The 27,939-nt window shown below is 38.1% G+C and overlaps 2 protein-coding genes across 4 annotated transcripts in view; both read left to right on the top strand.

Moving 5' to 3' along the window:
- Window positions 1-27,939, top strand: part of SHANK2 (SH3 and multiple ankyrin repeat domains 2) — a 348,938-nt gene that overhangs the window by 308,603 nt on the left and 12,396 nt on the right. For all 3 annotated transcript variants that reach the window (XM_082761588.1, XM_082761589.1, XM_082761590.1), the window contains 3 exons: window positions 19,821-19,951; window positions 21,277-21,388; window positions 22,524-24,936. In XM_082761588.1, coding sequence (XP_082617714.1) covers window positions 19,821-19,951; window positions 21,277-21,388; window positions 22,524-24,936 — 2,656 coding nt within the window. The remainder of the gene's footprint in view (window positions 1-19,820; window positions 19,952-21,276; window positions 21,389-22,523; window positions 24,937-27,939) is intronic.
- On the top strand, window positions 8,460-15,510 carry LOC309878719 (uncharacterized protein). The gene is made up of 2 exons (XM_082761591.1): window positions 8,460-9,472; window positions 13,932-15,510. The coding sequence occupies exons 1-2, from the start codon at window positions 9,394-9,396 to the stop codon at window positions 14,789-14,791; spliced, it is 939 nt and encodes a 312-aa protein (XP_082617717.1). The 5' UTR covers window positions 8,460-9,393; the 3' UTR covers window positions 14,792-15,510.

Here is a 27,939-nt window from a genome sequence, read left to right as displayed (position 1 = left end):
CATTAAAAAGTAGAATTTCTGCACCTAGACTAAAAAATATGTTATGAATGGACTGCATATACAAAGAGAAAAGTCCAAGGTATATAAATATATGGTTATTTCACCAGAATAGTGTGTTTAGCAAATGATGTTTGGTGTAAAAACAAACCACGTCCCTCATTGAAGAATAATACAGCAGTGCTAATTTTTCCACTGCTGTGGAAATAATTGATTTAAATACTTACGTTTTGTAATCATTTTTATTTTTGGCATAGACTCATATGAAGGCCAACCTGAGGGAATCAAAGCATTGTGGATAAATGGCTACAATTTTTCGATATAAGTCAATTTTTTCTGGGGCAGATGGACCCCATCTATCCTTTAGCGAGTCAGAAGACACATAGTTTCAGTGGGAGCTCTGACCGACAAAGCAGTGCAGGAACGGTTTCTGTCTTCTCTGCAGCATAACAACCAAATGAAGACTAAATTAAACATCCTGATTATTTATCCCTAACTGAGCTCAGAAAATTCAGTTAGCCCATGAGAAGAACTCTAGGAGCCTGACCAAAGTTTTCAGCACATTGTGAATGCTCCATAATTTTTCTTACAGAATTAAAATGTGAAATATTATTTCTGCACACTTTTTTTATTTTGGGATGTTTTGATTTGTTTTCCTTGCATGGAGTGCTAGCAAGCTGTAAAACATTGCTGGTTTGTCAACAAACTTTCCCAAGGATGCAGGAATACTTAGGTTCCATTTTTCCCCCTCGTTATTCCCTTCTGCAAATCACTTTCAAAATGAGGATATTCTGAGAATATATCTTGTATTTCTCTTACTTTTCAGTCTTACATAGTATGTACTGTTCTTAAAGCAGAGAGAAGCAGCACTCTTTTGTAGGGGAAAGTCACTTATTAACAGTAAAGTCACCTCTGCAATGAAGAGCATTGCAATTTATCTTACTCATCCCCTAATTCAGCAAATAGCACTTGTTCTGCTGTTTGGTCTCATTGGCTAGCAGAAACCACTGCAACTTTTGTGACTAGCAGCCATAGGACACACTTGAATCTTGAAGCAAGTTTCCCACCCATATCTTTATCCAGATGGGGCAAATATTACGGTGGCAAGACTTTACTATTCTGAAGAATAGTCCTAAAACATGCTCCAGAAGTGTAAGTCCCCTAAGTAGTAATACTGGAGCATGGCAGATATTTACCATCTTCCTAACGGCTATAAATACCAGTTCCACATGATACTGTGAACATTTGCGATCTTAGCAAACTATGACTACTGTTATAAATAACATCTGTGATCTACCTATTTTAATATTTGTCCTGTAAAAGGACTACTAGTAGAAGGAACAAGAATTCTTAAATTGCACAACAACTGAACAAGTTTCCAAAGAGATAATGTTCTCACTATCATCAGTTAAAAGTTGTCTTCTGACGTAAAACGCAATTGTATGTGTGTATATATATATAATTTATATATCTTTATATGTATATGTGTATATATTGGACATCTGTATAAACTATGAGAACACCCACATTTTTATGTCCATTAAACTATTTAAAGAATAAACATTTGTTTTATAAAATATATGTACAAAATAAATAGGAAGTATGTATAGAACACTGTGGATGTTCTCATCAATATATGTGTAATCTTTTTTCTGAACTTAAGAAGCTCATGGTCTCAATAATGTCTCGTGGCAATGAATTCCACAGGCTAATTATGTGCTGTGTACAGATGTATTTCCTTTTTATTGGTTTTAAATGTGATGCCTTTAATTTTATTGAATGTCCCTTGTTATGTAGTATAAGAAAATGTTAAATAGAAATTCCCAATTTGTTTTCCCTTAGAGTATATATTTTTGTCAGTTTTCCTAGCTAAGCTAAACAACTTGATTTTTTATTTATTTATTTTTTTTAATTTATACACCTTGCAGTCTTTGCAGTCACTTTCTTTGCCTGGCTCTGAACTCTACTTACAGCTTTATTAACTGACTTTTAGCTGCCCCATTCTCCATAATACTGAGCAGACCATCTCAGTTGTTCTCTTTCAAATGAATTATTCCAAAATATGGCAGATAACATCTGCTAGCAATTCCTTTCCACTTCAATCTGCAAAGATATTAAAATGCTCTATTATAATAATTTCATTAAGTTGACCCAGTTACTACTTTTTAAAAAGAATGTAGAGAAACATCGTACATGTATCCCTACTATATGCAGGGGAGCAATTTCTTACAGTTCATGTATAAACCCTGATAAACTGGGCTTTTGCCAAGCTGTTTATCTACAGTGGTTTGATAGGTTCATGCATAGTACAGGTTAGCAGGGAGAGACTGACTTCTTAGATAGAAGAAAAATGTTTGTGCTCAAAATAACAGACAAGGATTTAGCATATAAAATTACCTTCAGAATTGATTCACAGTTCATTCCCTTTCTATTTCCAAGCTTCAGTACGGAAGAAGAAGGGTAAGGGGAAGCATTTTGTCTCTTGTTTAAACTGTTTCTCACCTTTCCATAGTGAAGGATAATAACATAATGTAAATGTTGGCATATGGTCCAGTTTATTTTATGGTGTCAAATGTACATTAGTTATTGTATATGTTTTTTAGTTATTTAGTTAATAAATTGCAAACACACTAAGAACTCAAGCAGAAGACTACATCTGAAAATACTCCCCACATTTCTTCCTTTTGTCTCATCTTGCCTTTCTTTCCTTCTTTGTATCCAACTCTTTTCCAAACCCTTCCATATCATCCCACAGTTACTATGCTAACTGGCAGCCACAGAGTATGTGGCCAGTAACACATCCTCAGTGTAGTCCTACGTTAGTGGTTTCACTTGTCCTTTTAATGGCCAAAAGTTACTCACGTACCCACACTGTCTCTGTCTCAGGAAATAGGGATCTTGCACACAACATTTGATTTTTTGACCTGGAGAAATGCTGCTCTGCACAATTTTAAGTTTTTTATACGACATCTTCCACACTGTCCCGTATGCATGGAGTGCCCTCCCTGAACTGATTCATAAGGCCACTACCTTCTCCCTGAAACCTCTCCTTAAAACCCACTTCCCCTATGATCCTTATTAAGCAATCATCTAAGTAATGGCTAGGGAGAGGGACAGGTAGAGGTAGCAATGCTATTTTAATAGTTTTTATAAGCGTAACTGTATATATATATGTATACAAAGTTTGTTTGTGTTTAGCTGTATTTTTCCATACTCCTGTATGTCATTTTACTTTTTTAGATTGTAAGCTCTCCTGAGCAGGGACTGTGTCACTTACACGTTTTCATGGCGTCTAGCCCAAGGAAAAGCCTCAAACTTCTCTCGGCCCCTGGGTGATAGCTGGTAAAACAGTCTGTGTCCTGCTCTTTGACAAAGTTCAGTGTCCTTGAAAGAAAAGCTAGGCTGTAGGCAGTGTCTTCTCTCAGTAGTGGAGCTTTTGCTTTTTATCATTAAACAGGAAAAAATCAGGTTATTTTCCTCTTTTTTTTTTTTTTTTTCCTGTTCTTTCCTGACCTCCTTTTAGGTCGCTAACACGGGTTCCAGCTAGTAGTATTTTCCATTCTCAATTCAAAGAATATAATAAATAAACCCCATTGCTACTGGTATTTTTCTAAAACATATGTTTTGGCAGCATATCAAAAATTTTTACATTGTTATTGTAGAGCTTTCTGTCAAGCAAAAATACAGTTTTCTGGGTTATAGGTGAGGGAGGCATTAAGATGGAACTGATGGCTTTTGTGGTTCTGTTTGACCACTTTTGGTTGTCTTTGGATGGTGGTTTTGGTTCATTGGGAGGCTGGAAGAAGGGAAGTGCATAGATGGTGTGTTTATATTCAGGGTAGAAGATATATGTGTCTAAAGTGATAGTTAATAAAATCGTTAGGTCACAACAAGTTCATAGTATGTCACAGGCGGTATTACCATGTTACTGCAATTTCATAGCACAAATTACTAAAAGGTAAACTGTACTTAGTCTGTGCCACTGACTTTCTGCTTTCAGCAACTGCCTAACTTGGAAAAATAACATCCAACTGCAAACTGTGTGTTTGAAGGAGATGTGATTCTAACAGTAAAACTTTTCTGGATTTTATGGGATGTCAAGGACATCCCATAAATCATGTATTTCCTTTGTTACTTGTAGGTTTTCAACAACGGATAGACTAACAGTTGTAGCAGCAAGTTTTTTGGAGGCAGTACTTAAAATATATCTCTAGGCAATATGTAGTTAGCCTGTTAAAACCAAAATATTCATGCAGCAAATTAAAATGAAGATTTGAAAATACTCTAAAAATAAAATATTAAAAGAAAAAAATATTAAACTATGATTAAACTATGAAATATTAAACTATTAAACTGATGCATTTGTTCCAATTATAATTTTCATCATCACTAAAAAAAAAAAAAAAAGATATTAGAGTTTCAAAATGAATATTTTAAAATAATAAATTTAACAATTCATAAAAATTTCACGTCTCATGAAAAGCTTGCTTTTGAAGGGTTTTACTTTCAGTTTTTATTTTTATGTGCTTATTGATAACTTCTTGTGAATGGAGAATTTTAAAGTGATATGATTTTTAATGAATACATTCATAAACTAAGATCTGTAAATATCTAGATGCATGATTCAAAAGTTTCATGCTGATGATAAGCTTTTTACTGCCAGAAGTGGGTTTGATTTAGTAAGTAATTTGTGCTTGTCAATGGAAGGTAAAGTAGACGGTTTAAATTAAAAGCTAATATAAATATCCTTGGGAGATATCTCGAGAATTTAAGAGAAAGTAGAAAAATAAGAATAGAGTAGGCTAAATTTTCATAGTGAAATAGAATGATAAGATAATTCTTCCGTATCAAAAATACTGCTTTGACAGTGTCAAAAGAGTGTCAGTTGTGAGCTCTGGGGGTTTGGTGGGATTTTTTTATATATATTTGATATGTAATCTAAGTAAAATAATCCCTTTGTATGTGTTGATGCTGATCTTTGGGTTTTGTTGTGGCCTAAAGTACCCAATGCAGATGTAGGATTTTCTCCTTTAAACAGTTTAGATGATAGTGCTGTCTCTCTGATACAGAATAACTGTGATATCATCAACATAGGGTATTATTACCTGGCACCAGGTCTTAGCAACATTTGAATGGAAAAAATATCAGTTGTTGGCATTCAAAAGAAATATTATTAGCTCTGTCTGCAATAAGCGTTCACACTTCATCTCATACCTGTTGTCCATTGTTTCAAAGGTGGCACATTCTAATGGCATCTGAAACAATGAAATTGCAGAGCAAATATATATAAATGAATGCCAAACAGTGGATTAGCTTAATGTGTTATGTTGTGTTTGAAGAAACCACTCACAAAAGACGTCTGGGTTCAAAGTCATTTTTTTTATTTCAATATGATGGAGTTGATGATGGAGATTTGTCTGCAGGAAACAATGGAAATGCCATCAAAGCAACTCTTACAGCACTGACAGCATCGACTTCTTTGATAGTTTCCAGTATCTACAGTGCTTCTATGTAGGAAGAAGGTTTTCTGATCTTCACCAGACACTGTATTTTAGAAGATGAGATCAAAAGGCATCAGGCTTAATGAAGAATTCTTGAAGATTGTCCTTGTAAGTAATTGATTTGCATTACCTATTTGAAATTCTAATAAGATAGCAATAATAAGATAAAGGTTGTCATACAATTGTCATTTTCAAAAGCATGAGGCAGTGACTCTGAGTGGAATTTGTGATGTACATATGTGACAAAATATGGCTCCATCTTCATGCTGATGGAGCAAGGCTACAGGTTTTATGACTTGTAGTTTATCTCATGTGGAGTCCTCAACAATGTAAGAAGGTATAGGATTTTGAACATACCTACAACATACCTGCTTTTAAAACACTTCATAAGAGAAAAGTATTGAAATTCAGCGTGTTTCAAGGAGAAAAACGCTAAGCCTAGATTTTCCACAGGGAAAAAAAAAATATATATATATATATATAATGTGCTGATTTTTAGCAACTTTTGGCATAGAAACTTAAATTAACAGGTAACTATCAGGACTGAATACTTCTTCAAAACAAGGTTTATACTGCTTAATGTGGGAGCTTTAACTGACATTTTGAAAACACTGGGAATCCCTGAGCAGAGAGGTCAATTGAGTCACTGTGTGGGTGTTCTCCTCATTTACACTAGTATTATTTTGATTTTGTTAGATTATTCTCTAGTGTTTGTAGTGCCCTTTCATAATACTTGTTTTCTTTGCTACAGGACAGTAATTGAAAAGGTTTTCAAAACCTTTCTGCATCAACCAACAAGACAATGGTATAAAAGAAGTTGGAAAAAGAATTGTAAGTGTTAAAGAAAATGTGGGTTTTGTAGCATTTGGAGCCAGATGAATGAAACATGTTGGCATATGTGAGTGTCACTTGTTATATTCAGATATTATTAACTGAATATCTAACAACATACTCATAATCATGGGTGCTTGAGGAACAGTTAAAAATGCATGTATTTCCCACCATCGTAGTTAGGGCAATGGAAAACTTTTCAACACTTTTAATGTATTCTCTCTCTTTTTCAGGAGCCAGGGAGATGAAGGACTTATCTCCCTCATCTCAAAACTCCCTTTGCTGCTATTTCTCTCTCTCTCTTTTTTTTTTTTTTCTTCAAATGTTCATATGTCCTTGTTAACTAATTCCTAATATAATTGAAAATAAATGTTTTTAGATACTTCATCATAGTTTGCTTGTTTTTTCCCCTTGGTGTGGAAGTGAAGTGTGAAAGTAAGTGTAAAAACAGAGAAGGCTGCAAGTGACTTAGGTCCTCCACCTTTCTTTTTGGTTTCTTTCAGTTGCTTGTCTTTGTTTTGTAACAAGGCCAAATTTTCAAATGCTGTCTCTTAAACAGAACATCAAATTGCCACTTAAATTCCACCTGGCTTGCAGGGTAGGAGTGGGTATTGACTATATTCTCTGCTTTGTTTTTGTTCTTAAACAGAAACCAGTGTTAGACAATGACCATTCCTCTTTCAAGGTAGGCTGAATTGTAAGGCTGCAGGATTGCAGGTGCATTTTAAATCCCTATATACTAACTTCATTAATTGAACATACTGTTAAAGAGCTGGTACTTGAAAATTGTATCTATAGAAATAATTTGGACAAATATAAATTTTCTGCCTTCCTTAAAATTACTTTTGATTGTGTGATTGTAATATGTTAATGTGACTTGTATGTACTAATGTGGAGATATTTTCAAGCCTAGAAACCCAAATAAGACTTTCTTTAGAGAAAGTTTTGGTAGTTCCTTAATGTGAATACATACAAATCATTTTGTATAAAACATTTAATGGTATTTGTGGATATTCAATGTTAAATGATTAATTTTACTCATTAAGCAATTTTTATGTTTAACTGATTTATTTTACATAATTTTCCAATTTTTGAGTTTTTGTGTACGTTGTAGAGTTTACAGTATCCCAGACAATATACACATATTTTTACTCAGTTTTCATGAAAGGAAGGTGTTTTTGGATGGTTTATGGTTTTGACTGTATTGCAAAGCACTTTTGTTATTTTCTCATGGTAACAGTTAAAGTAATATTCTCTGCCTATTGTCTGCAATATGGTAAATATTTTGGCACTGTGACTTAAGCATAGTCCTGCAAATTGCTCATTTGCAGTGGGATTGGAACAAGTTAATTTCCAGATTAAAATGTGTTCATGGTAGCAGATTTATGAGTATTAGCCTAATTTTCTACATGAAAACTCAAATAATTCCATTTTTGTGTGTTTTTAACTATAACATTTGTATGACATGGGCTCAATTTGCTGTTTCTTTCCTGTAAATATGATCATAAACAAACTTGAGTTTAAATCTAAACCTTTAATATTCTTCCAATGAAACAATTATTTAGCTATGGTTAGCCTTTAAATTCTGAACAGTGTATTGAAGACCTAGCTATATCTTATCTAGTTTTGGTCTTTGATGATTTTTCACATTTGAATAGCTAAAAAATGCATTAGTTTTCAGTTGGCATAATTAATACAACAGAGATTCCTTTTTAACCATCTGCAAATAAGTCATCTGTTTTTCCCGAGGCACTAGAGATTTATTCATCGAATACAATTGCTTCTATGACAAGCATCATTATCATATGAACTTTTATAGCCTGATCAAGCTTGCTTTTGAAATCAGTAGGTTCTAATCATTCTGCCACTTCTCTCTCCCCCCCCCAACATACACCACCCTTTGGTACTGGAAATCTCCTCCAGAATTTTATCTGCTTCTTTGAAAGCATTGGCTAGATTCCCATAGGTACTGTTTGCCCAAATTATCCTTTATACAGTTGCCCACAACACACAGACGTTCAGCCTGAAGTATTTATCCAGTTCCTTCCCAACCATTCTTTCACGAAATAAGCAGGGCAAGGTCTTTTGCCTCTGTAGGGGAAGTGACAAAAAAAAAATCTAAAAGGAATGCAATGGGAATAAGAGTACCTAATTGTTTTAGACCGTTTTGTTGTTGTTGTTGTTTTGTACATAGAAATTTATGATTATATGCATATTAACTTCCAATCTTTATGCTAAAAATGAGCTATCTATAGTTTAATATAAGGAAATTTTAAAAATCAACACATAAGATAAAAGCAACACCACAACCATATTTTTATGTAGTTTAAATGCATCTTTATGCATTTTTAATATGCACACATAAGACTACCCCTTCAGTTTTAGTACTGCTTATGTAAATTAAATTATATTTACAGATTATTGACAAAGAAACACAAATTGTATTGATTAATGAAAGAATTAAACTATACATGCAAACTCATATTTAGGGAAGATGATGGAATAAAATATGTGCATATGCAGTACCTGACATTAAGGGCTAAATTTCTAGACCGGTTGACACCAAGGAAGAATGAATGTCCTGTGTTTCCATCACTTTTCAAAAGGAAAAATACATGTGCCAAATATTTGACTGTGGTTGACTGCAGATGCTAGAAAAGGTGGGTGATACTACAGCATATAGGTGCAATTGGCATTGTATGAAGTTTTGCATAACTGATTGCGCCTGGTACAGTTTCTGTCTGTATCTATCTTAGGTATTTACAAGGCATCTGTCACCTTGGTACCTAAGCAGTTTGAAAAATGCACCCACCCCAGGAGGCATGATGCAGATACAGGCAGAGGCCCAGGTCCAGAGCAGCAGAGGCAGGTCCCAGGAAGCTCCCCAACTGTGGTACCGCTGTTGTTGAGCTCCTGGCCCACTTGTTGTGGCCAAGGAACATCTCCACCTACCTGTCAGCAGGAAGACGGTACCCCACCCCTCACGTCCAGCTCTTCTGGTGGGGAATCTGAAAAGGAATTATAATGGAAAAGGCAACGGTCCAGTAGCAGAGGTGAAACAGAAATGGTGGGATTTCAAAAGGAGGGATTCTTAAAGAACAGCACATCTCAGGGGAGGGATCAACTGCCAGTCCAAGTGGCAGGTAAGGCACAACACAGGCATAAGTCTCAAATGTTCTTCACTGAACAAAAGTTAAAGAAATACCTCTGATGTCTCTAAAGTTTGTCTATATCCAAAACCCTGCTCTGTTCTTGGCCTCTGTCTTGGTCTTCTATCCCTACAGCTGAATCAACTGTTCAATTCTCTGTGTATCTCAACCAGATGATTGTTACAATCCTAACTATGTCTAATAACAAACTTGAAGGACTGTTAATAGGAAAGCATGGTCACGAATGTTATGGCACAAGGCAACAGCATGGTAAAGCGATGCTCCAAAATGAAAGACGTATTCATGAACACAGAGTCTTCATAATCCTGGTTTTTGGTCACAATGTTCAGAACAGGATTGGGCAAACCACAGGTCACCCCTGCAGGCACAAAAGACCAAGTGGTTCTCCTGTGGCTACCAGGAGCAGTTGCACCACTGATACGCCACATCAGACCAAGTCCTATATCAGCCCAGTGCAAAGGCCCATACAAGCAGCCAGCTACAGCCTTCACTGCAGAAACAGAGAACTTGTCTGACAACAGGAAAGAAAGAAAAATAGTTAGGACTTTGCTGATTCACTAGTCACGATTACATGAACCACTTTAATAACAGATGTCACTTTTTGTTTTAACATAACAGGATCAGTGAGGTAAAACATTCTACAGAAATCTGAGAGTCCCAGGTGACTTTTGGAAATATCTGCATAGTATTCACAGTGATCAAGCACTGAAGCTAAAGTGCAGTGGGTCACTGACTGCCAGATATTCATATTTCCTTCAGCCCATATGCATGCTCCTTTCTGATTCCCTTACTCGGTCATTTAAGGACCAAACCGGGAGTCATGCCCTTTCAGAGCAAGGGACATAAGTTTAGGAACATGAAGCAGGTCACAACTCTGAAGATTGTCAGTTTGTTGGCTGGTATCACTAGCTATAAATATAAAGATATATATAAAAAGACACAACCAATGTGTTTTGCCTGTAAGTTGTATATATCACTGTGAGCAAGATGCTGCATGTAGGAATGATGCGTAAGGTCAAAACAACTAGAAAAATCAGACAATCTGACCTCATCCCTTTGCTTCACACCTAAAGAAGCTAGCTGTGCTTCTTTGTACCCACTTTATTTTAAGCTTAGTTTCAAATGAGAGAGATTTTTTTTAAAAGCCAATTGACTACCAAGTAAGGTCAACCATGTTGATGTAGAGATTGGTCCGTAGCCAATTTTGGCTTGGCATTCTTAACACTCTCTCGTTATTTATTTACTCATTTATTTAAGAAGTCACCTTTTTCTAAGGAATTGAGGTAAAGGCAGTTTGTTTAGGTAACTGTTTCAGCCAGCCTTAATCTTGCTGTTCAAAGCAGCAAGCCTCTTCACTGGATCAGGGCAGTTTCCAGCCAAACCAAGTTTACTGGTGCATTACTGTATGTAACTGGCACGCCTTTTCCACAGCACCAACCCAGCAGCTGGTGCCATCATCTTAAGATCCAGTCTGAATCTAGGGCAACCTTTGGTCATCAGGGAATGGATTTATTGGGTAGAGACTGACACATTCATCACTGTGGTGTCAGCCATCCACCTTGAGGCAGATTTCCCGTGATTGTTCAGCAGTGAACAAAAGTTTGTGTGAGACCATGTCAAACACCCTTGGTTTCCCCCATGCCCCACATCAATGCTTGATAAAGCTTCCAGAAACTGAAGTGACTAGAATTGTTGAACACTTTGTTATGAATAATAACCGTTAATGAATATTCCTCCTTTTCATTGCTAGTCAAGTTAACAAACCTATCCTAAAACCTGTGAATGTATTCATTATTCATAAGTATTCGCCAATAGTTTCCACAATTAACTTTCTGCCCATGGGTTTTCACAGACTGTTTGCTTGGATTCTTTGTCATTTGTGTTATTGGTCACCTATGCCAGATGCTTTTCTTTTAGCTCTAAAAGGCTGAAAGTATTGGTTAGGAGGATGGCAAATGGTACATTCTCATAGAGAATTAGGGACTTTTCAAAAATGTTATCATGCTTCTTCAGAGAAACTTTTCTTCACAAGCCTCTGGCAAATGTGTAAATTTGCACAAATAACAAAGTTGTTATGATCCCCCTGAATCTTAACAATCTAAACTCAGTGGAACTATTTACAGAAATACTCATAAATTAATGTGGGCTTTGGAGTTCTTTATTTTGTTTTGTTTCAGTTTTTGACTTTTAATTTAGTTTGGTTCTATTACTTAACAATTGCTAGGTGGGTTCTGTTTAGAGCATGTCAGGAAAATGGAGTTTTCAGATATGGAGAATTTTCTGATGAGATGTCAAAAGAAATTCAAAGATATTTGTATGACCAGTGGCTCTACCAGAATGAGTATATATAATCCCTTATCTTTCTCCGATTTCATAGATTTTAACTGAAATGCGTGTTTGCTATGTGTGGTAAAAATAGGTCCCCTGTTTTGTTTTTCTTTTTTTCTTTTTTTCATGTGTACTCAAATAAGAAAATGTTGAGAAATAATTTCATGGTCCTACACTATAGTTGTTAAGAGAGATTTGTTAATGAGGGATTGCAGCTATGGCTGTATTAGTAAGGCAATGGGGGAAAAGCATTGCAAAGGGAGAAACAGGTATTGCAGTTAGGTTGATTTAGTCCCTTTCAAATCTCCATGGAGTAGGAGAGCCAATGATTGCATGACAGTTTGTCCCTAAAAATCCATTTTCATAAGGAGCTCATGCCTTTTTACAAATACAATTTCATCCTCACTTTCCATAAAACATGCAACTGGACAGTCCAACTAGACAGAGACATAATGTGAATACTTTGAATGTGAATACTTTGAAGTAGTGAATAAGTTAAATGCATAAATAATATCCATGACTTCAGCATTTAAAAAATTATATTAAGCTGCACAGAAACCCTTTCAGAGCAATATAATATTGGAGACACTTGGGTGTAGAAATAATGAGTGCCACATTAGAATTAGGATAGACAGGGATGGTTATATATAAGGAAGTATCCTTGGGTCTATCAGAAAGAGCTTTCATTTAAAACTATTTAAAATAAATAAAAAAAAAAAAAAATCATAAACAGAAGCAGAAGTAACATTTTCGCCTGTCCTCAGCAATACCTTCCAGACGTAAGCTCACAGCTTCAAGCTGAGGTCCAAAGAGCAGCATATAAACTATTCCAAAGTGTAGAAATTAACCCTTAGAAAATAACATTTTTCAAGACTGGGATGTCAGAGATTAGTAGACCTGACACTGACTCGGCATTCAGACCACTTCAGCATGAGCAGCACAGCCAGCCAGCCATCTAGCAACAGCCAGCCTCTGCTGTTCAGGTTCTTACCAAAAACAGTGCTTCTCTCACATATCCCTTGCCTGAGCGTGAGGAATACGGGCTCTTTGGGCTACCACATTGCAACATTTTAGCCAGACCACCGATGATGACCAAATTGTCCCTCCAAAACATTTTTATTTTTTTTTATTTAAGCATGGAAAGGGTGAGAGTTTTGGCCACTGGCTCATGTAATCAAGAATGGCACTGGGCAGGTCATGCTCTACTCTGAGCTGATGATCATTGTGGGTGCAAAAACCTTAGGCATCTCTAGTCTTTCGGAGTGCATTTTATGTACGGGAGGATTTAGACTAAGCACATACATTATATCCTCCTCGTTAACATCCGTAACAATGCCTCTTTGCACACCAAGCTGCCACAGGGAAGCACTTGCACCCTGATTTCCATCATATGCCCTCAGGCAAGGGACAAGGTAGCCAGGGGCGGGCAAAACTTATTTTCAGAAGACAATGAGATCCTGGCGAGCAATGCCCTCAGATAACTTTACCTACTCTTTGGAGAAAAGAGCGAGAAAATCTGGCAAATGTTGGGGAGGGCATTGCTCACAGGATAAATGCTGTGGACAGCCGCCGTCACTCTGCAGCAGTGATTTGGGAGAGAGCGCACTAGGGGTGGGGGTGACGTGAGACGTCGGACAAAAGCGAAGATAGCCAGCAGTACTTCAGAACAACAAAGGGCTGCCCTCAGCCAGTGAGGAGCACATCTGGCACCACAGGAAGCTCATTTGGACACTTGGCCCTGAGCTCATCCCAGGGATTTCTGACTGACACCACTACAGTGCATAGGTGAGCTTTTTGATAGGTTCACTGACATTTCCTGTCACAGTCACAATGAGGTGAATTGGTAGCTCCTGCCTTGGGATGCAGCATGGCTGTGTGTGTTGCGGGTACAGGACAGTGTGCATTTATATAAAAAGTGGTTAATAATATCAACTACCACTTGCCCAATGCAGTCACTAAACTTTAGTTCGCCCTTCCGTTTGCCCAAACACATACACTCTGGCTTCCCAACTGGCTTCTTTCTATGTGTTGTCCAATGCATGTAGATACCTCCATCTGCCTGGCCTCAGATACAGTGGTTGTTGCTCCTCTATTTGATTGCCAGATGTCACTGGGGAACAAGATGGGGAGGTTCCTGGATCCTCGGGGCAAGCTGGCCGTCACCGAGGGAGCTCACCGTCCACGCCGGCTGAAGAACAGGAATCCTCGGTGCCTGCCTCTGACGAAGACTCACCGGCCAGGACCACAGAGAGCTGGCAGTGGCCGTTGTCCTCGTCTGAAACGCACAGCAACGTTGGGGAGGATTTTGAGGGATTTCAAACACCAGCGCGGACTCCGGAGTGTACCATGGACATACAGTCTCCCGGGGATCAGTCACTCAGTAGGACTCCTCAGTTTGAAAGTGACTCTCCTGAGGAGGAGGGCAATGATGAAATGAATGAAGAGCACCGCGGTGTTGAGCCTGTCCCTAGGGATCGGGGTTGGAGAGGGCAGCCCCAGCTAACAGAGGGAGAGAAGCTGTTGATGGAAACCAACAGTAGGATTGTGCAGCTGCTGGAAAATATCAAGAGGGAGCATGCACAGTCCATGGGTCTCATGTCACAGTCCATGGGCCGCATGGAGCTGCAGCTGGGCATTGTGGCTACCTCCACAAGAGCCATCCATAACTACCTGTCAGAGATTTTAGCTTTCCTCAAGCAGCCAAGGACACAGGTCCTTGAAACACGCATCTCCCAAAGAGCCACCCCCCATGTCGAGTTAACCTGTGCCTCGACATGGACTGGTGAGGACGCAGTGGCAGCCTCCACTGTGTGCTTACCAGGGGCCGAAGGGACGAGCGACTCTCGAGAACCACCGCAGGCCACACTGCCTTGTCGCAGTGGCCGGCTGCAGAGAGCCATAACCGAGAGGGCCTCATTGCCCATGCCTACACGCCAGGCAAAAGGGGGAGGGAAGAAAAAATAACCACACCATAGGATTTTTAGGGTTTTTTTTAATGTGCCTGTCCTTTTAATTCTTAGCCATAAGGCCATCAGTGGCAGAATTCAACCATTTCCTACATTGGCTAACATTGTATTCTGGCTGACTAGATTAGTCTAACATTTTGTAGTTTATATTTGCACTGTTAACAATGTGTGCTGCTGGTATTTTAAGAACATTTGCCTCTGTTCTTTCACTTTAACTTCATACAAGCATTTTTTTACTCTGTGCCAGGCATTCATTGCTTTTCTTACAAATACAAGTCATTTCTTGAGGCAGCTGTTTTTTGAGTTTTCTTTCTCCATTATCCCATCCCCTCTGAGCAAGCATTCTGGACTTGGTGGTAAGTATACAGGTCTTGGCAATACTCGCCTCCAAAACTGTGTTCGATCAGTCTTTGCCTGGTGTTTCTGGCATGCCAGCCTGAGGTGTTGGGGTTAGCCTGTACCGGATCATGATCATTCTTATCCTCTGTGGGTCTGACAAGCTCACTTTCTAAGACCCTCGGTGGAGCTAATCCACATGTCTTGGCTATGTTGTATAATAAGTAATGTTGCCAGGATCATACCTCATATTTATCTTTTGGGGCCTGTATAGTAATGTGCCACCAGATCTATCTAGGCACCTGACTCTCATTTTCAAAGTTCCTTTTATGATGGATCTGGTGGTTGGATGGGCAGCATTATAATTTTTCCTCTGAGAGAGTCTGGGGATCTGAAACAGGAGTCACTAAGAAATGTGTTCTATGGGGATAAGAGCTATCTCCTGCACCAAATCTACTAGGAGGAGACTGTCCCCTGTAATTATCACAGATATTAATTATTTAAGAAAATGAAAAGAAAAAAATAAATAAAAGAGCAACTTACCTAGCAGCCAGACCTCTTGAGAATGTAAAAGTCATGACATGCTGTTGGGTACTGTGCTACTATGTCTGTGATTAAGAGCTTTTCATCAGAGATGACCTACATGTTGATAAAATGCAAACTACTTTCTGTGCCTTTAGGCCATCTAATTTCCTGAGGGCTGGCACCCTGAGCAGAACACGGGTGCGATTGGTAACCCACAGGGCAGATGGAAATGCACTTTGCAATAAATTATTTTATATCTGTTGGTGCTGCCTCTCTCGGGGGAATTTAATATAGTGGCACTCAAATTGCTATATGCATGCAGAGGCATCAGACTGGCTTATCCATGTGGTATCCCTGACAGTTCTCTGGAAGGATGCTGTTACCAGGAGCCCCTTGAGCGTGGTAACTAATTATCACAGGTGTAGCATGGCTCCTGTGTTTGACTCTCCACATACCGTTGTAACTTTTTGTAAAGGTTCAGAAGAGTTTATATGCAAAGCAGTGATGAATTCCTCCTCTGGCAAATACTAGAGAATAATTGTAGGCCTAAAAATCCTCTTCTATGATTACAACTGAGCTGCACTCTCTGTCCAGTCAGCCATAGCCTCTTCTTTTCCGTCTTTCTCTGAGACTGTAGTTGATTAAAATAAAGCAGATATAACATTTTGTTACTCTACCAGTCAGCCACAAATTGCTCCCTTGTAAGCGTGTGTGCGTGCGTGCTTGTGGCTGTACTTTGCTAAATGAACGGTTTAATGATGAAATGCAGCTGGCATGGCCAACCTCCAGTGTAGGCTCTTTGCAGTACAGAATTTCTTCCATTCCACCTACATCCAGCTGCGTTCCTTTTAAGACTACCGTTGGGGGCGTGCTTCTTCAGCCACACTGTCGACACAGATCAAGTGCAAATTTTTGCACCCCTTCCATGGCTTTTTTATCTCTCTTTTGTTAAAACTGTTTGTAAAGGTATCCTCAGAGAATTTCCAACACAAGCTTGTAAGACTCCCCTCTCACTGGTACAAGAAACGCATGCTGTAGATTATTTAAGATCACATGGAGGTTGGGAGAGAAGTCCATTAGTAAGCCTGATAAATTACTCCAATATGAACAGCCTTTTGAACATGTGTTTCTGGTGCATACATGGTTTGCACGCTGGTAATGTGGATATGAACAGCCTAGCTAAAGGCAGAGGCAAGTGGAAGTTTGTCCCAATATGCTTACGTCTTATTTCTTTGGGATGAGTTTGAATAAAGCTAAATACAAATCAGCCAGTTAATTTTCTTGGCCTAATTAGAACATGTCTGATAATACAGTGAGAATGTTTTTATTTTACATAGTACTTTCACTTCAAAAGTGTGGTGCAGTTGTGCGGTCAGTTGCTAAGATTTTGACGTATTCTGCAGGACCCGCCATGTAGCTGCTGCCATTTAGAATAAACCACATTACACAGGCTGGCTGCTTCTGTAGCTTCAAACTTGTTGTTGTAGTTTTAAAATTATGCCCTCCAATCTACCTTTGCATACTCATCAAAAACAGCAGAGCAAAAGAAGAAGCTGCACAGATGTAGCAGTGCTGCTGCTGGAAATACTGTGCAAGGAACCCCTAAAGAGTTCTTTGCAAAGTAGCTTAAGCTGTCACCTGCTCTCCTCTCCCATTTCTCAGTGCTTTAGCTAGATTTGGAAAGACACAAAGCACCACTTGAATGGGAGCAGCTATAGGGCTGAGGAACTGTCCACAGACAAGAAACCTGCAATAAACTCACACACAATAAAGTTCTTCCAGATGGAAATAGTAGATGGTATTAAGAACTGGTACCAACTGATATTTTGTTCAGATCCAAAATTAGGATCTGACTTCTAGTATTGTCTAGCAAAATCAGTGCAGTTGGAGGGTATGTATGTTTCATCCCCAAACAAATATTTTCATGCTTTTCAAGTGTCTGTCATAGCCTCATCACTCTTTCCCTGTAGCTTTTTGTTGTCTGAATGGGTATATGGTTACATGTGTCTGTTAAAAATAAAGGGGATCAGTTCTTACTGGTATATTTATATTTCTGATTTACAGATTTTGAGTACCTAACGCTTCAGTTTCCCAAAAATTTTTCTATCTCAAAGACCAGTTGGCCTTCTGGGATGTTGGAAAGGGTGGGAGAGACTTAATATGAAATCTCTACATCCTTGAATCTGTTGGTGATTGATCCCCCGAGTACAATTCTAGAGTCTAGCCATATTTTTGCTGTATAGGTCAAATGTTCATGGTTACACCATTGCTTTCTGATGCCTTTTGCTGAGCAGAAGTGCAGATATTTTAATTTTAGAAGTTCACAGTTTGTATTACAAAGTCTTATGAAATGTGACTTGAAGTTTGTTTTATTTTTGAATACATGTGATGATCTTAAGATTTTTTTTTTCCTTTTCTCCTTTCACTGGATGATTTAAAACACACGACAATAAAGCAGACCGATGAAAAAATTGAATTCTAACTTCAATTGAAAAGAAACAGAAACACTACTCTTGTGAGAAAGATTTCAGCAGTGTTCAGCTTACTGATTCTGCTCAACCTTTCCTTTCCTGCCTGCTCCCTGACCCTCTGTGACACTAAAATATCCACTTCTAGGACAACCTTCTTCTAACCAGAAGGCTAAAAGTTCTTCCCTTTCTTCTTCTCCCATTTAAAATATCATCCTTGCATCTGCCAGATCTACTATTTAGAGGGATCAAAAGCTCTTTTCCTCCTGCCTTATTCCCATCCATATCCAGGGCCCTGAGTATGCTGCTCTCCAATGAGAGGTAAAGCTTAAATCCCTAAATCTGATACTTTGCATAGTAACACCATCTGTAGACCACCAAGATCCTGTTTTTTAAGTCTGTAGTAACCTAATGAAGTAGTTGCTTTTCTGCTTAAGCAAATAATCAAACATTTGGGAGAAGGATCTAAGGGCTGAAAAGTAACTCACATTGTTGAAGCATAGGAGCCGGGCTGAGGTATTTCACTCACATAAATACCACAGGCTATATAACTAATCCGTACTTCAGTGAAACTTCAAAGGAAAAGACACTAAATTAACATGATTATCAAGTACAGAATAGTCAATGCGTTGCAGTCTATGCTTTCTTAGGGAAGCAAATGGAATGAAAAGGTAGTAAGAAAACCTGTTGGTATAAGTTTGGATTCTAGTACAGGTTCAAAAATAAAACTATTTTTATTTTATGAACAAACTATTTTGTTCACTAGTCATAGGCTAGTGATTTAATTTCTCCATGCCTTAGATTTGTAATAATAGAAGTGGCAGTAAAAGAGCTGGGAGGCCATAATTAGTTGATTGTATAGTACTTTGAGGTCCTCAGTCTAAGGGAGCGACATGTATTAAATACTGATGAATCTTGTTTGTGACCAAAGTTGGAAATGGGATTAAAACAAACACTCTAAACTTCAGAAGATTTTGATTAAAGTTTTCCCCATATATTATTGTCATGCCGTATGGTAGATCAGGATCCCAAAGCCAAGTGTTGAAGTTTTCGTTCTGATTTGGACTTTGCCTGCTTGGTCTGTTTCTGACCACAACTAAACAAATTCCAAGACTGTGCAGTTAAGAAAAAAAAAATATATATATATATATAAAAGTTTAATTTTAAAGAATTATGTCATTGCTTACAACGCTAATCTAATAATCCAAAAGTGTGAATAGATCAGGACGTGATTAATTGAAGAGAATAGGCATAAAAGAGCACTTCTGGAGTACTTGTTATTGTCCAAAATATCACTGAAATTCTAATGACTAAGTACAGTCTGCTTATCTCTATATGAAACAGTGCTGTACAGATTCATTATTTCTAAAGGTCTTCTTTCCATTTCTATATAGATATTCTCCCTTCACATTTTGAAGGTTTGAAGAAGAGGATTGTTTTTCGAGTCACACTAAGTAAACATTAAATGCATGCAGGCTTAAAACTAAAGCATGCATGTTATGTAGCAGCAATAAAAAGTGCTCGGCTTGCACGACTTATGATGCTCAAGCATTGCCTTGTTAAAATGCCAAAAAAAAAAAAAAAAAACTTTTCTTTGCATTTTTTGAAAAGTAAATCTCTTCCTTTGACCTTGCAATACTTAAATTTTCAGTTTCTGGACAAATTATATTTATTTTACTGAATACTTTTATATTACAGATAAGGTGGATGAAATAGTACCAGTTTCCAAGCCATCAAGAATTGCAGACAATGCAACTGTGGACTCAAGAGTGGCAACTATTAAACAGCGGCCTTCTAGTAGATGTTTTCCCTCAGCTACAGATATGAATGTGAGTGGTAGCTATGAAGTACTGCTTTCACTTCTGAAACTGATTGGAAGGGGTACTTTGCCTGTGTGCAAAGTTCAACACACAACAGAAATGAATTTAAAACAATGCTTTATATAATCATGCTGTCTTTGTTATCTTGTAACCTTGGTCTAGCCTGTGTTTTTGGTAATAGTTTGTTTAACAGAAGAGCCTGTGTACCCCTAAAACCTTTTAGCATTAAGTTCTTATATTTATTCTGAGACTGTCACTTCAACAGCATTGCTACCATTATTCAAACAGATGTGACCTTGCTCTGCCTGTAATCTGAGCTGGGAAGATACCAGTAAATTCTAACTGAAGATGTTGGTACAACACTAAGGCCAAGCTAAAATCTTTGCTGAAAATCAAAGTTTCAGTGCCAGAATTAGTGCAGCCACATAATTTCAACTAATATGAAAGTTTATCCTAGCGCAGGTTTTTATTATTTCTAATGGCATATGTAATATCTTAACTAAATAATGCATGATGATTTGTAAGGGAAGAATTGACGTTCATGTCATAGCATGTATTAAAAATTTAAACTCCAGAACTCTGAAATAGGATTCCTCACTTGCAGAATTTGCTCTTACAAAACTTTACATGTGGGGAAAATAATAATAATAATAATAATGCATTTTAGATGCATTTTTCCATAGCCTCTCAAGCCTTTCATACATCTCAAAAGTAGCCCCAGTCCTGATACACTTTGCTGTTCTCCGTAGCTTGGGAAAGAAGGAAATAGGGACTGTTTCTAGGCAGAAAACAGTTTTGTAATGGACTACAAGAAAAGAACAGTTGAGTGCATTGGGATCAGGGTACGTTTCTCAGTTCCTAGCCGAGAAGCTGACTTGCAGCGTAACCCTGCACAAGACACCTTGAGTCTGTGCAAGACTCCAAGGGTAGGTCTGCTTCTCAGAAGTGAAGAGAGCATACAGCTTGGCACAAAGCTGCTGTTAACACTCATACAGTGTGTGCAAGGCTTTTGGAAATGAATGAAACAAAATGTAATTGCTCAGGCTTTCTTTTTCTTACAGCACACAGAATGTGCTGGAAACTTAACATATTGCCTTGTAAATACTTTCACCTACCTCCACTTACAGCTGTTGTTATTTTTTTAACGTATAAACAAATCCCAGCCTTCCCTTTTCTCTTCACCTCCTTCCCAGAAGAATATCAAATTTGTTATTCTCCATAAAAATTCTAAGAGGGATAGTGGATTAATTGATATTACAAAACAGTTATTTACCTGTGAGAAAAAGACCTGCATGCTTTAATGCTCTTGGGCTTTTTTGTTTGCTTTTTCGTAGTCCATGTATGAGAGACAGGGTATTGCTGTGATGACACCCACTGTACCGGGGAGTCCTCAAGGTCCTTTTCTGGGTATACCTCGGGGTACAATGAGAAGACAAAAATCTATAGGTAAAATGTTTCTCATGCATAGTTTACTTGTGCATTAATCACCTACTTTTAGCAACTTTGTCTCTTTCTTAAAGCATGTTTCTGCAATGTCTTTACCTCAGTGAAGGATTGCTTATTTTTTATACAAAGTTAATGGCAAAAGAAATTCTTGTTTAAGTTGCTATAATTTCCACATTCTGCCTTCATGGCAGTAGACAAGTGTTGTGGAGTGATTTGACTCATTTCTTTAGAATGTTTCCTCTAACAAAAAATGTTATTGAGAAGGGAAAAAATAAAGAGGAAAAAAGAAAAAGAGCAGTACAAGCCTATTACAGTGCATTACCTATGGCAAAATATTATTCATTTTTATTTTGCTATTGAGGCAGAAGCATTGTAATGCTGTGTAGTTTATCAGGAAATCCCTATTGATCAAAAGGAATAAAAATCACCTCCTTTTCATTCCAAATGATGTCAATAAATGGTTGTACAAAAGAGAAAAAAAAATAGAGCAGACCAAACGTGAGCTTGTTCTGTTCTTTATAATAATATTAGAAGTGATACTTCTCAATTTAGGAACCCATTAGGATGATATAAAATTGGTCGTCTAAATTATCCCAATATTACCAAGTTTATTTATGTTAAAAGCTGTATCTGTAATAATATAATATCATTCTTTGAAATAAAGCATTATGATTTCTTTCCCCAACAGAATCTTCTCAGTTCCTTTGCTAAGCTTCAGTGCATCTTAAAAATTCATTAGGTTTCTAAGTTGCATAATTTTGTGCATTTAGAAAGTGCTAGGGACAGACATAAGGTACTCTTCTGCACCACATGTCTTCCCTGTTCAATAATCTTCAAAGAAAATGTGCTTCTATACAGCTACCTTGATGATACATAAGCCCCAAACATTTGCCTACATATCAATGATCATTTTAATTAAAATTCTGTAGCATTCTTTTGAATTCTGGCATCTAGGTTTCAGCAAATTCAGCAAGCAAAAATGCTGATGTTTGGAATGAGGCAAAAGACCCTTTTCATAATTGCACATATGCCTCATGTGAAATGCACCTTAGCATTTTAGGTTGGATACAGAAATAATGCAATATGAGGGATTGCAAAGGAAGGCATTGTTTTATATATACTTTCTGTTTTTTAGGAATAACAGAGGAAGAACGGCAGTTTTTGGCTCCTCCTATGCTGAAGTTTACCAGAAGTCTTTCAATGCCAGACACCTCTGAAGATATCCCACCACCACCACAGTCCTTACCACCTTCACCACCACCACCTTCTCCCTCTCTGTACAACTCTCCCAAATCCCCAACATCAAGGAGCTATGGAACTATTAAACCTCCATTTAATCAGAATTCAGGTGCAAAAATTTCTTTGGTTAGGCCTGAAAATGTGGGAACTATGATAAGGGACAAAGGGATCTATTACAGACGGGAACTGGACCGCTACTCTCTGGACTCTGAGGATCTGTACAGTCGGAGTGCCACATCTCAGGCAAATTTCAGGAACAAGAGAGGTCAGATGCCAGAAAACCCGTATTCTGAGGTCGGGAAGATTGCAAGCAAAGCAGTTTACGTGCCAGCCAAACCAGCGAGACGGAAGGGGATGCTGGTGAAACAATCCAATGTTGAAGACAGTCCAGAAAAGACCTGCTCTATTCCAATCCCGACAATTATTGTGAAAGAGCCGTCCACCAGCAGCAGCGGGAAGAGCAGCCAAGGGAGCAGCATGGAAATCGATCCTCAGTCTTCAGAGCAACCTGGGCAACTCCGACCCGATGACAGCCTAGGTGTCAGCAGTCCATTTGCAGCAGCCATTGCTGGAGCAGTAAGGGACAGGGAAAAGCGTCTGGAAGCAAGGCGTAATTCTCCAGCCTTCCTTTCCACAGACCTAGGAGATGAGGATGTTGGGCTAACACCACCAACACCACGTATGAGGCAATCTAAATTTACTGATGAAGCAATGTTTAGTAGTGAAGATGGCTTTAGACAGCTTATGTCACCATCTCCAATTCCTGCACCTAGAGAGCCTGAAAATATTTTTAATAGCAGTGAACCCAGCAATCAAAGTGATTCAAGGACATTAAACGCTTCGTCCAAAACGAAAGGTACTGAAAACAGTACAGTGGCAGCTAAGCCCACGAATGCATCCAGCTCAGATAATTATGTTCACCCAGTCACAGGAAAGCTATTAGATCCAAACTCACCACTAGCCCTCGCTCTCTCTGCCAGGGACAGAGCCATGAAAGAACAAACGCAGCAGATTCCAGGCAAAGGGGACACTGTTAAGCCTGACCTTAATAAACCACTTTACATCGATACAAAGTTGAGACCCAATATTGAAACGACATTTCCTGTTACTGCTACTGTCAGTAGGCAAAATACTCGTGGCCCATTGCGAAGGCAGGAGACTGAGAACAAGTATGAAACAGATGCAGGGAAAGAAAAGAAGGCTGAAGAGAAGAAAAACATGTTGATAAACATTGTGGATACTTCACAGCAGAAGTCAGCTGGCTTGTTAATGGTTCATACCATGGACACAGCAAAGTCTGATGATGCGCCTGAAGATGAAGAGGAAAAAAGAGATGAAATGGAACCAAACCCTGAAAACTCCCCACCAGAGAGGCCAGAGGGAAGTGAGGAAGCAGAAAGTGAGCTGGATGTGCCTGCTGCACCTGAGCCACCGGCATCTCCCTGCAAAACCATCGTAGCAGCGAGCTCTGTCGACGACCCAGTCATCTTGCCGTTCCGCATTCCCCCACCGCCCTTAGCATCAGTTGATATTGATGAAGAATTTATTTTTACTGAGCCACTACCACCCCCCTTAGAGTTCGCCAACAGCTTTGATATCCCCGACGACCGCTCAGCTCCTGGTTCGGCTCTAACGGACTTGATTAAGCAAAGAAAAAACGGCACGCCTTCACCCGCGCCATTTGCCCCCAGCCAGTCAACAAATTCCTTAGACAGTAAAAAGCAAGTGGGTCTTTCAAACTGTTTGCCTGCCTCCTTTTTGCCACCCCCTGACAGCTTTGACAACGTCACTGACTCTGGGATTGAGGAGGTAGACAGTCGGAGTAGTAGTGACCATCACTTAGAGACAACCAGCACTATCTCAACAGTGTCCAGCATCTCTACCTTATCCTCAGAAGGGGGTGAGAACGTGGATACTTGTACAGTCTATGCAGATGGGCAAACATTTCTGGTGGACAAACCCCCAGTACCTCCTAAGCCAAAAATGAAGCCCATAATCAACAAAAGCAATGCACTTTACAAGGATGCGCTAATTGAAGAAACTGTAGACAGCTTTGTTATTCCTCCTCCCGCTCCGCCCCCACCTCCAATCAGTGCACAGCCCAATATGGCTAAAGTTGTTCCCCAAAGGACATCTAAGCTATGGGGCGATGTGACGGAGGTGAAAAGCCCAATTCTCTCAGGCCCAAAGGCTAATGTTATTAGTGAATTGAACTCAATACTCCAGCAAATGAACAGAGAGAAATCCTCAAAGCCAGGGGAAGGATTGGAGTCACCTACTGGAACAAAAACTGCAAGTCTCAGTACAAGGTAAATGCAATTAGCAAAATAACTTACTAATAGAAGCTTGCTTTCTTTTCTTGCCTTTACTAACTTCCCCTGTAAATCATACAGAGTAAAGAATGTATCTTTTATTGTACATATTTGTTTAATGAATAGACTGACAAACAATTTTACAGATGGGAAGAATTTCCTACATTGTCAATGTTTCTGTAGTCTACAACATGCAATAGGAGCTTTTTGGTATTCCCCAATTTCAGAGACATTTTCCACAACCTTATCAGTTGTTTTGACATGAGTTACTTCGATTTGTGTTTAAGTAGCTCTTTTCTCTCTTTTCTTTTTTTTTTGTTTTTCCTTTAAAATGTGGTGATAATTTAATTTTTGTTCAGTTTCTTAACTTGTTTTGTCTTCAAACAGGTAAAAAAGTGTTTTTATCCAGGCTTACTTCACATTCATGGCTTGATGTTTGATTCATGCTGGTATCTCTAATAATCATATAATGATATTTATCATGATATACCACCATATCATGAAATATAAATCTGTTTTAGGAAATTACTCACTGAAATCACTTTGCACTGTTCATGTTTTTGCTAAATGCTTAATTTATCATCTTTAGCACTCAGTATTATTGGATGTAAGTTCTTACTTTCTATTGTCCCCATTTGCTAGTGAATAGTCAGTGATTTTTACAGGTTCAAGAGCACGGCTCATTTCTCCCAACAGTACCATCCTTTTAGTGCAGGGCAACACATTTCCATAGAAGTGGTATGAAAAGGTACTTAGACAAAAAGTAAGTTACAGTAGTCAAACTCCATTAGGTAAATGCACAAATAATTATCACATTTGTGTTGAATATGGATCTAAATATCATGAAATCCAAACTTAAAGGGAAAAAAAATGAGATTTTGTTCATTTTATTAAGATCCCATGGTATTACTTTTTTGTGGCATGGAATAGTTTGGCCTTGCATACATTAGTTAAATGGACCTTTTACTAAAGTATCACATATTGTTTGGCCTGGCCTGCTCCATAGAAATTGATTTTTTTGCAGAAATGTAGTGCTGATTTAGTTTGTTTAAAAAAATATATCATGTAAGCAAATTTAAATAGAAATATTCTGCTGGGTAATAAATAACCTGGCCTTTGAAAAGGGCCATTCTTTGCATGCATAAAGATGTTTTGCATGTAGCAAAAGGGTGACTCTGTTAATTTCAAATGATTGCTCATTCAGAAAACAGTGTGTTCGCAAGCTTCAGTGTCAGGTAGTTACATTGTTTTCTGCAAGATGTAAGTTATTAAATTGTTGACAGGGAGGTATGGAGGTTATACATCTTCTAGAATGAAGGGATGGAAGAAAAATGCCAGAATTCTGGAATTCCTGTCCAGTAGTTTTTGTCTAAATGGAGCATAAATCAAGTTGCTTGTACAGGAAAAGCTTTAATACATGGGGAAAAAAATCAATGAAATTGTACAAGAAAAATATATGTACTGGCTGCTTGATGAAAATCTTTGAACATAGTTAGCACGGCAAATGAACCCTTTAAATTTGAGAACACATCTGGCAAACATAAAATCAGCATTTGTACACTAAGCGTGAATTTACATAAGTCTTGTCTTACACATCTCTGATAGTTTCAATTCATACTATTCTTACTGTGTTCAACACTATTTTTGCTTGGGCTTGATCGTCTTTCTTGTTAAGCCATATGAACATGTTGCCTCTGACTTCATATGTTTAATATATTTATTATCATGTATATTTTAGATTGGTAGTTATTTCCAGGTTCCAGTAAAGATATTTATCATCACAGATATTTATCATCATCAGTAAAGATATTTGTCATCAGATTTTATTAGATAATAACTGAGGCAAGCAACTACAATGTACTGTAAATACTTCAAAGTACTGCATTTCTGAGAGAAAAATGAGAAGTGGAAGCAAATAATTACCTCTTTTAATTTTTATTTTATTTTAATTTTATTTTGTGTGTGTGTGTGTGTAAAGAAATTTAAACTGATACAAAAGCTGCAGAAAAGAGGAAAAAAAAAAAAAGGAAAAACTGCTTTCTTGGAGAAAAACAAACTGTCATGTACATGTGTCATCACATATGCATTACATTTTAGAGAAAAATCTGACTTGGACAACTATAGGAAATTATTTTGCTTCTCTGTCCTTTAGTTTTTTTAATTCTTGTAACTCAATTTTGGCAAATTACATAGTCTTCATTATGGAAATAGAGACTCCATTTGGAAGCAAAAACACGCAAAGAATTATTTAAATCTGGCCGAAATCCTACTTCGTTCCTGAAAAGTCTGCCCAAATGTATTTGCTAACTCGAGAGAGGATCGTGAGATATAACAATCCTGAAAGACCTATGAGATAATAAATAAGAAAAGTTGACAGTGGAATAGAGCAGTAGAACTGTTGGCTGCCATAGATGAAATACTTTCAGAGGTATATGAATGTAGATGTGTAGATGGAAGGTAAGAGGGCTGTATTTTGTTCTCCTTTTCTTTCAAAACTAATGCAATCACATTAGTTTTTAATTCAGTTTCAGCTAATTAGGTGGATTGAAGATACTAAAAAGGATCAGAAAAGGCTACTTGGAGTTTTATTTAAATGGCGTAAGAAGTCAGCAGCAGCAGACAAGATACAACTCTCTACAGATATTTGAGATCTCTTTTCAAAGATGCTGCAGGCAATTCCTTTTCATCTTACCAGGAGTGAGGTAGAGCGATGTCAGGTGAGACGCTCACTCGCAGAGTCAGAGGTGTGACTAGTCCAGCAGCCATGGCTGGCTACGTGGTGTCTGCCTGAGCGCTCTTGCCCAGCTCCTGCCTGCCATGCAGAAAGGCTGGGACCGGCCCTCAAGGGGTCATGGCAATGTTAGCACCGTAGAGAAAATGCTCTGACTTCCTTGTTGCATTGTGTAAGTTTATGCCCTGGACTGCCTGCATTAAGTTTCACTTCTGTTCTTGAAGGTACCCACACAAAAGTGATGGATGTGTGGTAAATGCTTCCCAGAC

This window comes from Aythya marila (assembly GCF_965140915.1).
Source record: "Aythya marila genome assembly, chromosome: 5".
Taxonomy (NCBI): Eukaryota; Metazoa; Chordata; class Aves; order Anseriformes; family Anatidae; genus Aythya; species Aythya marila.
This window is presented reverse-complemented; position numbering and strand designations above follow the sequence as displayed.